General features: G+C 38.7%; 1 protein-coding gene across 2 annotated transcripts in view; it reads left to right on the top strand.

The window, feature by feature from the left end:
• Positions 1–8,068, top strand: part of LOC145781978 (uncharacterized) — a 56,618-nt gene extending 48,550 nt beyond the window's left edge. For both annotated transcript variants that reach the window (XM_082593695.1, XM_082593694.1), the window contains exons 15-20: positions 116–539; positions 1,324–1,451; positions 1,656–1,864; positions 3,434–3,598; positions 5,981–6,167; positions 6,429–8,068. In XM_082593695.1, the coding sequence (XP_082449821.1) occupies positions 116–539; positions 1,324–1,451; positions 1,656–1,864; positions 3,434–3,598; positions 5,981–6,167; positions 6,429–6,598 (1,283 nt within the window). In that variant the 3' untranslated portion in view covers positions 6,599–8,068. The remainder of the gene's footprint in view (positions 1–115; positions 540–1,323; positions 1,452–1,655; positions 1,865–3,433; positions 3,599–5,980; positions 6,168–6,428) is intronic.
• The last annotated feature ends 6,145 nt before the right edge of the window (positions 8,069–14,213 follow it).

Below are 14,213 nucleotides of genomic sequence, written 5' to 3'. Positions count from 1 at the left end.
AACTTAATTTTGGGTGGTATTCGAGGCTTTGAAGTTATGTTGTTGTATGCTGAACATGGCAATATGTTGTTTGTTTTCAGTATCTTCTGTTTTAGGGAATTGTTTCTGTGTTTAGGTGATTTCTACATTGTCGTCCTGCACGCCGTGAACCTTCTTGGTGGACAACTTGTTGACCTGGATTGCTCTTATCCGAACAAGATCCATCGGAGTACGAGCTGTGCAAGCATGAGAAGCAGAAGAAGCGCTGACTCCGGCTATGACCTGGAGGAAGGGAATTCGCTTGCAAAGTCCCCTTCAAACAGGATTCCTTCACCGCTCCATGTCCTTGGAATCGACTCTTCCATGGAAGAAGATTCTACTCTTCCTGGCAAAAATTTGAGTGGATCAGATTCTGGGGAGGAGATGTCGTGGTGCGAACAGGAGGAGATCAGAACTGGACAGTTCATGTCTGCATCCCAGTTAGATTGTAATATGTCGGAGCATTTGACTTTAGCTGCTTCATCAATTGGACCGGTTTCTATGCAAACTTCTCATTTAAGGTAAGTAAGTTTTAGAGCAGCAGTTCTCAACCGGGGGTCTGAGAGACGTTTTCAGGGAGTCCCTGAAGGTTTCTGAATTTTCAGCATGATTGATAAATTACGCATTTAAAAATTGGCTGTGCTTTATTTGTGTATAACATTGAATCTCAAACTATGCATCGCGTCTCAAACTGTTTATTTCAAATTTCTAAGGATGTCTCGCAAAAGTTCGGTTTCCTAACTAAAAAATGTCATATTAAAGAGTTAAATTGTTTTCATAAGGCAATGTATGTTGAGCTTAATTCTTTTGAAGCAGCAGATTGTTGATCAATGCTTAATTTAGAAATCGAACGTTAGTCAGCACTCAGCAGTCTATCAGCACACACAGTTTGCCATGAATGTGATTATGACGAAATATTGATTACAAATAAATAAAGAGGGAAAATTCTTTGTAAAGGTTGCATAGCTTATATTCATTTTCGATAACATTTATAGAAAGATATTAAATCAACATTTTGATCACTGATTTTTGTTCCTGTGCCAGCGTATAGCTTATGATTTAACTTATTATACTTTGACTGGCTGTGGAAGCTATTTACTTTGTTGATTTGCTCGCCTGAACTGCGCAGTCCTACCCGAGATTAATTACTAGTACGACAAGTTTAAGTAGTTACCTTGTACTACTATTACTACATTCCTGTAGCATTGTCGAGAGAGTGGGGCGATGTTCTATCAGTCAGTCACTAATTTTTGTTAAATAAACCTTTTTTCTATACACTGATGCCATGTTTTTTCTACTGTACAGCTCGCTACATCCTCCCAGAAACGACCTTTGCCTCACCATGAAGCCAGCACTTAATGTTCCGCAAGTATTCGACTTGTCGTATTACGCAAATGCGTTGACTCCGCTGTTCGCTTTGGAATCCGTTGTATGTGAGTTGGTGGGAAAGTAAATTATCGTTGAAATTTTGCTTCAGAAGATGATATTGTTTCAGAGGATATAACAAATGCAACAATATGGAGATGGAAAAATTGTATCCGTTGTAATCTATATGTTCGTTTCACTCAGCTTTTCATACACAGAGTTTTGTAATTTAAAATTTCAAAATTGTAACTGGAATCGATGATGCTTTCCAGGTTTAGCAGTGGGAGCTTGCGCTCAAGTTCGCTTCTCAACGTTGGAGAAGCATCTTCATCTCTTGTGCGCCAACGCGAAGGATTCCTGCGTCCACATGAACCGAGACGACCTGCCACCTGGGATCCATCAATCCTTCCTACGATCAACCTTATTTGACAAGGCTATCGAACTTGTTGATATTCTGCAGATGGATCTCATCTTTTGCGACGTGAGAATTATTGCTAATACACCTGTAACCGTGGGATGGCGCTACGGATAAGGCGTTGGCTTTCCAATTATGCAATCTTGGTTCGACTCCCGGCTTCAGCTGATTGTTGAAAACACCGCTCACCACTACCTAGGATGTAATAAATTTGGTGGGCATAATTGCTGCAGGAAAGGCGATCGAGAGAAAGGAACTGGCCAGCGGCCACCCTACTTTCCTTAGTGCCGAAGGCTTAGTACAATGAGAACCATATCTTCTCATACCCAACACTTGAATCAAATATGGGACCACCTTTACTTTTACTTACCTGCAACCTGGGAATTATTGTTAATACACTTGTAACATATCACGAATTATTGGCCAGTTAGAGGTGATTGCCAACAAACTTCAGCCAACTATTTGGTTCATCTCCATCAGTCATTCAAAAGCTCCATGCAGAAGCGTTCAAGTATTGTAAATATAAGTATTTGAAATACAATTATGCAAACCAAAGAAGTATCTTTTGAAAGGGGTCGAAACCTACATGAATGTTTGACATAAACCACTGGGGTACTTGTCTTGTTGGATTAATTTATTTTCTCTTGTAGCTATTTAGATATGAAACACCCTAATAGATATGGTAATGATCAGTTGCAATCAAACTATTTTCTTGTTATTCGAGTTTAATTTGTGAGATCATCTTATTGGACGATGATCAGCTAAAACCAAGCAATGACAAATGATGAATTCAACAAGTCACACGAGTTAGAATGAACTAAAGAGAAGTTTATAAATCGAAATAAAATATAATAATCGATAAATAATTAAATTATAATAATCGAAATAAAATTTTACCGAAATATGATTAAACTGGTTTAAGTGAAAGTGATTTATTTTTTCACGAGACATGCAGACTAATCAAGGCTGTGGAGTCAGGCGGAAAATATACGACTCGACTTTTCTTGGTTTATAACTGACCGGCTTCAGGGTTGCCAGATTTTTTAAATCTATCTTTTCATTTTTTAAATTTAATTTCACTTAAATTGTAATAGAAATTGAAACGGCAACTTTCACAAAAACTGACAAGAACAAACACTTCTATTTTTGGGTAAAGTTTTAGAGCGCAATACGGAGAACAAGAAACAGTATTTTGAAAAAAGATTGCGAACAAAAACTTTATTGGTCATCGTTTTGTTATCAAGCCGCAGTCGGCTTTTTTTAACAATTTCGACTCTGGACGCATAAAATCCCCTCTGACTCTACTACTCAGACTCCACAGTCTCTGAAACACATCGACCATTGCAAGATTGACAACTGTTGATGTTTTTCTTTGTTTTAAATTGTCTTTAAAACCGAACAATGAAATGGTTTGTTCAAGGCTGTCTCCCAGTTGGTTATTATCGAGCGGCTTTGTTCGTTCGTTCACAAGCTCCTTGAACAACTCACAATATGCGCTTGAGTTCAATTGAATGGACCAGTGCTTCCTGTTTGCTGTAACTGACCACAAGCTAAGTGGAAACCAAAGGAAAATATTTGACGAACAAAATTGCTATGTGGATGTGGACTTGGTTGATTTTTATCAATATTTTCCAGGTAACTAAAAATTTAGAGACTGCAGTCAGTGAAGCGATTGACAAAGTGATATCAAGTGGTTACTTATCAACTGAACAATATGGCACCAACGGCGCTAAGAAGTCGATCGCTGTGCAGGAACTTTGCTTTGATGACGATGAGAATGTTGCAGACGAGTGGCTCAAAGTGAGTTCAAGGAATATGCTTTCAGTCCCACAATGCATCTGTAAATGCTTTCAACGAAACGTGGATTTGGTTGTTATGTCACCACGATGACGTCAGCAGGTTTAGCTTTTGTGTTAACACAAACGGCGAAAACTTAAACATGATCATAGATTTAATGAAGAAAAACGTAAGCGGTGAGGAAAACACTCCTGTGGTTTACGAAAACGAGAGAATATAGAGATCACTTTTTCAATTTTAGTTTCTGTTTTTACTCTTTCGAGTTTGTAAACCACATTATTTTTTTCTTTCCTGCTCATGTTTTTCATTATTAAACCTATGACCGTGTTAAAACTTTTACCGACACAAACGGCCTGATCGTGGAACAATCGAACTTCCGGTTTGGTGATAATTAAAAGTTCTTGGTTGACCTTTTTCACATGGTTGCCATCGGTTGAAGAATTATGTTTGGTGGTCAGTCATGTTTGACAGGTGTATGCTTCACTCTGTGCTGTGTTAAGCCCTTTATGGACCCCAAGGCTAAAATAATTTTGGGCCCCTTACAGGCAAAAAAATCTATGATAATGTAGTGTGTATTTTTACTGCAGCGATATGGAAAGGTGGTTAACTTTAATAGACTTACTGACCAGTTTGGAAAACAACACAAATGTAAGCTGGGTTAAGTGATAGCAAACACAAGTCTATTATGTTATAGCTACACGTCCTTTGCTTGGTATGTAAGCTAAAAGCATTAAAGATTTTTAATCAGAAATACTGGCAATGGTCATGAACATTGGGGTTATTCAACCCAGAACATATCACACAGTAGAAGCTAACATGAAAATTTGGCATGCTCATTAAATTGACAACTTCTTTTTTTAATTGGACAAGAATTGACAAATTGGGAGACTTAATTTGCTTAGCTACATTTGAAAGCGATTTTTTCTTAAAATTACAGCTATTTTAAATTTTTTTAGCTATCATTTTTAAATACGTAGGCGTAAGAGAGCAATACATTTTGGGAGTGCAACATAAATTGACTTTAACAAAAGGAACATTTCAACACTTTTAGAAAGTCATTATTATGTTTTGCTTGGTAGGTTTAAACCACTCTATTGTAAGCTCATGCACAAATAAACCTGACTCTACCAGATACTACAGGGCACAGCAATTAGCACTAGGCTACCGATTCCACTTGCCAACACTGTCCCATCTGTGCTTGCTAACATTACTTACTCATACAAGCATTCCATTTAAATCAGCAGTTTGCTACAAATGACTCTGCACCAAACAATTTACAAAAAACATGGACCGAACCACACTTCTAACAATACCAAACAAAAACAATACTAGAGAATACTGAAAGCAAAGAACATGCATGCTAAAACTAACTACTAACATTGTACTGAACCACAAACATTGAATCTTATTCTTGCTTATGGCAGCAATTCAGGCAACATCTCCCAATTGTTGCAACCAGAGTAATGTCTTCATATCAGGGTCTATGAGATCCACATGTTCTGCAGGTCGAAACACTGGACAGAGATTAATGATGTGTTGTGCTGTTTGACAGTCACCACGAACACAGGCTGGTGAGTGCAGCCAATGTGTATCCGTGAATTTTCAGAACAGCACTGTCGGTGGCGTGTGTCTCCTGTAGAAGAATAGCCATTACTTGGTTGGCCTTCACTAGTTGTTCTAAGATGTCGATTTTAGACTTGGTCAGGCCTTCCACATTCAACTGCAGCAAGGTGATGCCTTCCCATACAAGCATTCCTTTTAAATCAGTAGTTTGCTACAAATGACTCTGCACCAAACAATTTACAAAAAAAAGTGACCAAACCATACTTCTAACAATACCAAACAAAAACAATAGACTACTAAAAAAATACTGAAAGCAAAGAACATGCATACTAAAACTAACTATTAACATTATACCAAACTACAAACATTGACTGAAGAGCCGAAAGACCATTGACTAAAAACCGCAACCACACCCCTAACACCACTGATCAAAAAGAATACCAGAGAATACTGAGAGCAAAGAACATGCATGCTAAAGCCACTATCTGACAATGCACTATTTGTCTTGCTAACAATACTAACACATGACCGCTTCATTCAAATGAGTAGTTTACTACAAGTGACTCGGCACTGAACAATTTACCAAAAAAGCAGAATGAAAGTTTGAAACAGTACAGTAAACCTGTTGTTACCGAAAAATAAAAGTTTGTTGCCCCTCTGATATGGTGGGCCGCCCCCTCCCCCTGACACAGCACTGGCTTCAGTTTGCTTTCTCAATTACTCTCTCTCTACTAGGTAGTACATGGCTGGAGAAACAATCGTCAATATCACACACTTATAAAAAGTGAACATTGAAGAAACGTTAACAAATGATTCTTTCAGGTGAACCTCGTTTCGTTGCCAGCATTGCTCACCATGCAATCCATCATGGCGGCGTTCGTTGAAGGATACGTTGCTGCTAGCACTAAGCTTCCTCTTCTGCTGCACGAACCTCTCACGGAGGAAATGCTGAAGAAAGAAATGCTGACATCAGCACAACTCAGAGTCAGCATCGGCGTGGCAGTCAGAAGTAAGTCGGAATTGCTGCGTTTCAGAAACTAAAATTTATCAAGCTTTAAGTCTTCAAACTGAATCATTTTTAAAAGTCAATGACCTGACTCGGTTTAAGTCACCTTGATTACGCAATCATTCCATTTGTTTTGTTGCCATCGTTCAAAAACTTTTGAATGTTTCATTAGATTTCTGGCTTGAAATTTGCAAATCGCGTATTTTCTACAGACTGGTATAATTTGACTTTACTCAAAGTGGTAACTTGTGCATTGTATTCCAGATGAAAGCAGTTCAAGCGATATTATCAGAAATGCCTTGAGAAGCTTTGAATGGAATGGAATCATTGTAAGACAGCAACTGGAAAAAGAATTTTTTCAATTGACCAAAGACTTTTCCGACCTAGAAAGTGTTGCCAATTTAATTTCTCGAATTTCTCAATTTTTGTTTTAAAATGTTTATAGTATTTTAAACTTTTGTCACGCTCTTCCAAAGTTGGTATTGATCACGTACCAACTGAATCGCTGCTTATTTAAGAACTGATTATTCCTACATGAAGAATCTGTGGCATGTCCTTACAAAGTGACCTGCTGGACCATCGGGATTGCCTCTTGGTCTTTTCATAAAATGATAGCGAACTAACCCACCAAACGTTTTAGTTTTTGGCTTCTATTTATTGCGGGTTGAAGATTTGATTCCAGCGTGGTTGCAATGGCGACTTGTAGCGTTGGAAAGTACGTTTGAAAGATATCCAAAACAATCGAAGAAATTACCTCATTGTTTACTTGGACAAGATCCCCATTGTCCAACTCACTACCAGTTATTTTCCATTTCCAATGCCGTATGAGCTCAACGATTCGTAGGAGTATCTTGAGCAGGAATTCTCAATATACAACTTCCAGGCTCGTCTTGCATGATTTGCGTTAGAGTTTAACTTGCTACCAATGTTGTTGTGAGAACTACCAATAGAAGCTGCACACGCCATTAGCCTGCTATGTTCACGCTTTCGATGCGATTCGCCATTAGCGGATGAATTTTTGAAAAAAGTTTATTGTGTAATTGGCTGTTTGAAGTGTAAAATTCGAGCCTATCTCTGTTTCACAACATACATAGTACGTCTGTGCACTGGTATATGTTGGCAACTTGATTTCTCATGTCATCAAATGTGATCATGTTTTACATAAAGCTGCTTTGTTGCTTTTCTGTTTGTTGCCAAATGCTTTAAAGTTTAATTAAAAATTGATGAATAAATTAAAACATTGGTTAAAACAATCGAAAATAAAACACAACACTGTGGGCCGTGTGGCAAAGCGGGACATTTCATTTTTGCAAGGTTTGGTTCTGTTTAGCCGCTTCTCTCAGACAACTTCTTGCTTTTCACATCTTCTGTTGCATTCTTAATAGGCTATTGGTATCCGTCCATTTACCCATTTCAGTTTTTCTCTTATAGCCACGAACCATTGTCAGAATTAAATTGTGTAGGCCTACCGGTAGGCCTACAATATAAATGAATGCTGATAAATATTTTACAATCTTGAAGGCTAAAAGAGTCGTAAACAAAAATTCAATCAACAGAAGAACCACAGATCCAATCTAAACTTCTAGAGTCTCATGTTGCCCTAATGCACTGTCCCACTTTGCCCCAAATACAGCTGTCCCACTTTGCCCCAAAGTATAGCCTTTAGAAAATAACATCTCTGCTGAAAACTGTAAAGTTTTAAGTAAAAATTGCTTTTGTTACCAACAAATACTGTCTCAATGTCTAAGATAAAAACAAAGCTACCAACAAGTTCGCTTGTGCTAACAAATGTAGTAGCTACTTTTCCATCTCTTTCTTATAACAAACCATGCCAAAACACATTTTACTTCCTCACGACACGTGTTGTGCTCTGCCAGTCGCCATTTTTCCACAGCAAACACAGTTTATAGTTGCCTAACTATTGCTTCCGGTTAGAGGGAGCCAAAGAGTACAAAACGTGAGAAATCGCGTCTCGCTTTGCCCCGTCTTCCCCTAATTAATTATTTGCATATCCATTAATCTTGGTTGGTGGGTATTACAAGACCCAGCGTTCTAGCAAAACTATAGATCGGGTTTGAAGTACGTTAATAATCGAAATCCATATTCGTTTCATGACTGAAACATTGAACAAGTCTGCAATATCACTGACGTAAGCCAATAATAGTGCTTCTTTGAGCGAATGAAAGGAATCGGCAAAAGGTTCTGGATGAATCCACAACTACTAACTAGGCCACTCACGGTAATACTGGTTTCACTTACGTTGCATTCGAACAATTGTTTTTATTTTTTAGCGACAGTAGCCTACTTTTCACAGTTGCGGTGATCGAAGCCAAACGTCACACCAGCCCACCCCCAGATGAACCATATGAGTATCCAAACAAAAATGGTGAATCGACAATAGAGGAATGATGTACAAAATAATGCAATACACAAGAAAGCGACAGTACCTTAACATAACTGAGGATCACCTAAACCTAAACGATGTTCAAACTTGGAGTTGTACAAGGCATAACATGACTCCGTAAGATTTCTGTTAAGAAGCCTCTGAAATTCATCGGACAGCAATTCGCTATAGAATTTACCAACTTAGTATCAGATCTATAGTATCAGCTCTCAATTCCATCAAATCTCTCGCACGTGTCTACGGGTTTCTCAGATGTTTTTATTTGTCAGCGCAGATCTCATCGGTCACACATTCATTCTTTCTGGATGTGCCACAGCGATCTGGAATTATAAATCTGACTGGTGTGACGCCGCCAGGATTGCTATTCAATCCTGCCAGTATATTGATTGATTGAATCTTTATCCTCGGACTGGGAAAGCTTCTTGCAGAGCTTAATCCTGACAGTTTCGCATACTTGTAGAGGCTTTGAATCATGGACGCAGGCCCGGTCACCGAGATTGACAGAGTGAAGCTTCCGATTGTTGTAGTCTTGTTGCAGGGGAATTATTCCACCCATTAGATGCCGCTGAATGGATAGCAATCCTTAACGTGCGTTGCTCAAGCGTACACCCCGAGAGTCGAACCAGCGCCGCGTGATCTTGAAGAATTTATTAACAAAACTGCCCTCAAGATAAAAAAAAATACCCGCTTGCATCTGTAATTTTAGTTTGAGATTTTTCGTTTACAAACTATAGTACAATAAATTAAATATATCAGTTTATATGTTCTCTTCTCCTTTGTAAGTCCTGAATTGTCCTAGTTCTCTTCTACTTCGTAAGTCCTTTCTTCTTGAAACGAATTGGCTGGAAAATCGTCTCTTTTCTAGAACTTTCCTTTGAAATTGTTTGTCAATCTTCCTCTGCTTCGTTGAAGTATTTACAGTTGTTCAATATGGTTTCTATAACGTTAAAAAAAATAGTAGGCTAATCACGTCGGGGTCACCAATGTGCGCAAACGGTCTTGTTTTCTTTCCTTTCTTTGGTCTAGGTTTACAGGGTGCGGCAAAAGTCCTTGGACAACTTAAAAATTGAATAATTCTTTTACAAGTTAATGAAACATAATAAAATTTTAACATGCATTAGAGAAGACAGTTTGCAACATATTTACAAAATTTCATTCAATATGACCTCCTCTCGCCTGAATAACAAGTTCAAGTCTCTTACGGAAACTCTTAGCAGCGTTACACAGGGTTTCCTGGGGTATTTTGAGCCATGCTTTTTCCAAGGAGCGTTTCAGAGCATCCACAGACCCATGAGACGAAGCACAAGCATTTGCCTCCAAAATGGACCAAACAGAACAATCCATGGGGTTCAGATCTGGTGATGAGGGGGGCCAAAGTTGCTTGCTCCAGAAACTTGGGAAATTGTCCTGACACCATTTCTGGGTTTTGTTTGACGTGTGTGATGGTGCTCCATCTTGCTGGAATGTGAATGGCCTCTCCTTGAAGTGTCTCTTGGCCTCTTGAAGTGCCGGAGTCAAAATCAACTCGATGTAAGAATTTGTGTTCACTGTTTCATCTGTGTGCGTACCATCTTTCAGTTTGTTGAAGAGAATCTTCGCTCGAGTCAATCGTTTTTCTTTTTGGAGATCCGTGAGGTACTGGCAGGTTTGCATTTTGAGAGGCGATAACTTCAACTCAGTTTTAACAATTCTTCTCATGGTTTTTTCACTCACATCCATGTCATGAGCCATTCCCCTCATGGATCTCTTTGGGTTGCGCCTAACACGAGCTTTGACAGCTTTGGAGTGCTAGCAGTTCGTGGTCTTTCATTTCAAGGTCGATCTGCAGCATATCCACGTTCCTCAACTCTTCGCAGTGTGATAAACTGTTGATCTGGCAGCTTTAATCAGCTTTACAATCTCAGAGTTTGTCTTTCCCGCGCGTTGGAGTTCAATAATGGCTTCACGTTTAGCCTTCATACTATTAAGTCCAATTAAATTTTATCACCCAAGTAATGAAATCTGAAAGATAGGGTTTATTACACTCCATATTGAATAATAGCAATGAGGTAAACAGATTAAAACCTACTTTAAATTAATTTACAAAATATGTCCAAGGACTTTTGCCGCACCCTGTATATTTCCATGCAAATAATAAGAAACAATTGTGCACGTCTTCGTTTTATTTCTCAATTTTTCTCAACTCTGGTGATAAGCAAAAGAAACGACCGTTCTGTAACTAAACCAAACTAAAACTGTCTGAATTTTTCTCCACGTAGTAAAAAAATGAATCGTGTAACTTACAAAAAATGTGAGATCATGTGAAGGCAAGAGCGAGACTAATTTAATTTCTCGCGCGAGCTTGCGATGATCGAAACCAAACGTCACAAACAGCACTGTGCATACTGTACTTATTCTGCCAATAAATTATACACCTCGCTAGAAACTGACGCTGATACAGGCCTACATTGGTTTTAACACTGCATACTTATCAGTAGAACGATAATTTGTTTTATAGTCCAGACGCTGAACTTAAAAAAATGGTCAAACCCGGAAAAAAATAATACCAAGCTGAAACTTTGTCAGGAGGTTCGATTGGTGATGTGGAGTCACAAAAAAAAAAGCCCCATGATTCCCCCTTGGGAATAGTGAGTTTTGGCCATTTTTCCATAATGGCCACAGCTCCCATAGGCCCAAAATTCGAAATCGTCTAAAATTGAAGTTTTATACCTCATTTGAAAGATAATTTTATGCTGAATCACTTTTACAAAAGAACTGTGGTCCAAAAGTGCCCACTTTTGATGTTATGATTCATTGAAGTGTCATAAGTTAAGATTTAGCCTAAATTTCTAACGAAAATGCATGACATGATAGTGTGCGCCACTTATGGGTTTGAGCCACAGTTCCATTGTGCACCATTCAATGCTGATGCTTTCCGCACTAGATATAAAGTCATGTGAACAGTCATAGATAACAGTCATAGATATGGGCGACTCCAGACGCAAGCGCGACTATGATGATTAGGCTATGTCATGTTTAGAGATTGGCTTGAACAACGCAATCCGTTTACTTTTGCTGAGGAGCATCTACATTCCTTGACATCCGGCTGGGTTTCTATATCTGGAGAAGATTTGGTTAATTGTGAGAGATCAGAGGAGATAGGAGTATCATTCAAAAAACATTGGATGGTCAAAATTTAGCAACTGCAACTATTCAACGCAAAACCTGCATTGAGGTACTTGGAAATTTTGTAAAGATAGACAAGGAGCACGTAAATGTCGATCCAATCATTGTTTTTACAAGACTGACCGCTATTGCAGAACGTAAAGACGATGTTGAGAAGTACTTCTTTTCATTCGAAATGACACCATATCCTCCTTCACTGTTCAAGGATGGACTCATGAGAAAAGCTGCTTTGAGAACAGCACTAATGAATGATACAGAAGCTGTTGGTAAGGACCAGACTGATAAAAATTCATTGTATGTTGTTGATGGAAGTGCCCTACTTCACAGAGTCAGATGGTTGAAAGACTCAACATTCGCTGAATTGGCTCAACTCTATGTATCTTCCTATAGAGCTTTGGTAGAGAGTTTGTCTTGTTGAACCATAGGCATACGAAGCCGAGCAACGTGATCAAGTTTAACATCTTCAAGTTTATTACATTTACATAAACCAGGGATTCCTAAACAAACCGGGATGCGAAACTAACGGATTATCCGCTTAGGATCGTAACAACAGTACGGTAGTGCTATCATCAATCTTCATGTCGTGGAGTGCGCGCGTGGCGGGAACATGTGATTTTGACAATAGTAAACAGATGCTAAACAGCAGTTCACGTTTCGTTGTTCTTATTCACTGCTGTAACTTACTGGAAGATTACAAGAATAAATTAAAAGCCATAGCAGATTAGGTAGAACAAGCTAGATAGTACTTGACCAGCACAAAATCAATACCCTAGCAGGTAGGAGGCCTAACTCTTTACAGATAAGACTACTCATTGCAATTTTAGGAACTGTAACTTGGCCAATTTCAGCAGCTTGAGACAAAAGTTGAGTTTAAACTTGACGAAAGCTTAAGCTTCGGTACGTTTTACCGGGAAAATTCACTTCAGATCCAATAGATGGACGTTTAGGATGGTACCGCCAAGCCAATGGAGGTAACTTTTTTATGTCAATAAAGCAGCTTGTCGAAACGGAGAAGAAAATTCGGACATTGAGTGTTTTGCAACAGCACGGTTTGCTGGCAGCTTCAAGGCTGAATAATGAGGAAGTCATGCCTTCACAGCATGCTAATGGTGGTAAAAAGAGAAGTGCAGACGACCCAGGAGTAAAGTGGTTGACCGAACATTTGCTGATCGTTGCTGTGCATGGACTGGAAGATTTGTCCCAAAATGATGCAAATGTAGCTTTTTATGTTGGTGGCTACATTACACGCCGACGGAAATGTGAATGCTGCAAAGATCTTCTCATCAAGAGCGAGGATGTTGATGTCCCTCCATTTCCTGATTGTGATTCAGAAGACTACTCCAAATTATTTGAAATGGCAGACCGAGGGGGGTTTGTCAGTGCCTTCTGAAATCTGTTTTGCAGTAATCATGCTAGCTGTACAATGTCATACTGCTATCATATCGGATGAAGGTGCCAAATCCAAAATGATGTCAGTTTCTAATCAGCGCTCTGCATGTGTAGCAGCAGTGAAAAATGTTGCACACGAGTCTGTCCATTATTGTGCTATGCTGCGCCAGAACTGCGTAGGAGGACATTGTAATTTTGAACTAATTTTGGAAATAGTTTTTAACTGTTTTCCCAAAAATGAACTCAAACGGCTCAACGCACCAAAACATGAAACACCAGCAATGATGGCTAGAAACCTTCGAAAAGTTACGAGTGCCAGCTCCAACAAAACTGCTGCTTAAACCTCTAGGTTTTCGTATTCGATTTATTATGTGTTTTTAATATTCTAAGAAGTGGCTTTTCACCTAGGAGCAAAATGGTTGGAACGCCTGGTTAATCTAATCAAAAAATAAAGAGCCCAAAATGTAGATACTAAACTCATGTTCAGCAAACAACAGTGTTTGCTGAACATGAGTTTAGTATCTACATTTTGGGCTCTTTATTTTTTGATTAGATTAACCTGGCTTTTCACCCTTATTTGACTTTTGAATTATTGTTTTTGTAATAGCTTTTTGGTGTAAAAAAATTGTAATCAACCAATATTGCTTTCAGTCTATGTAATGCCAATACTGGTGTTTCTAAAATGTTTGAAACAGAAACTGCAGTAAGTTCTGTATCAGATATATGCTCAAAAACAGCTGCAACGCTGTTTCGCGTTAGCCCTACTGTTGTTAAGCGGACAAACGGAGTTTCGCATCCCGGTTTGTTTAGGAATCCCTGACATAAACAAAAAAATACGCAACAAATTAAGTATCGAACGTTTTCGACATCACAAGATGTCCTCTTCAGGAATAATATACATACAAATTAACTACATCTGAATAAAATACAATGGTTAACTAAATCTATAAACAGAAAAAGACAAAAACTGCACAGTACTTCTGACTAGCTTAAACTCAACGATATAGGCTCCACGAGAATCAAAGGTAACTGCATCAAAAGGTGTTAAACAGATCACATGATATGGTAGAAAGGCAAGGTGCGAAAAAACT

Source organism: Aplidium turbinatum, chromosome 13, assembly GCF_918807975.1.
Source record: "Aplidium turbinatum chromosome 13, kaAplTurb1.1, whole genome shotgun sequence".
In the NCBI taxonomy this organism is placed as follows: Eukaryota; Metazoa; Chordata; class Ascidiacea; order Aplousobranchia; family Polyclinidae; genus Aplidium; species Aplidium turbinatum.
The sequence above is the reverse complement of the archived record's forward strand: the minus strand, read 5'-3'. Positions and strand labels throughout refer to the sequence as shown.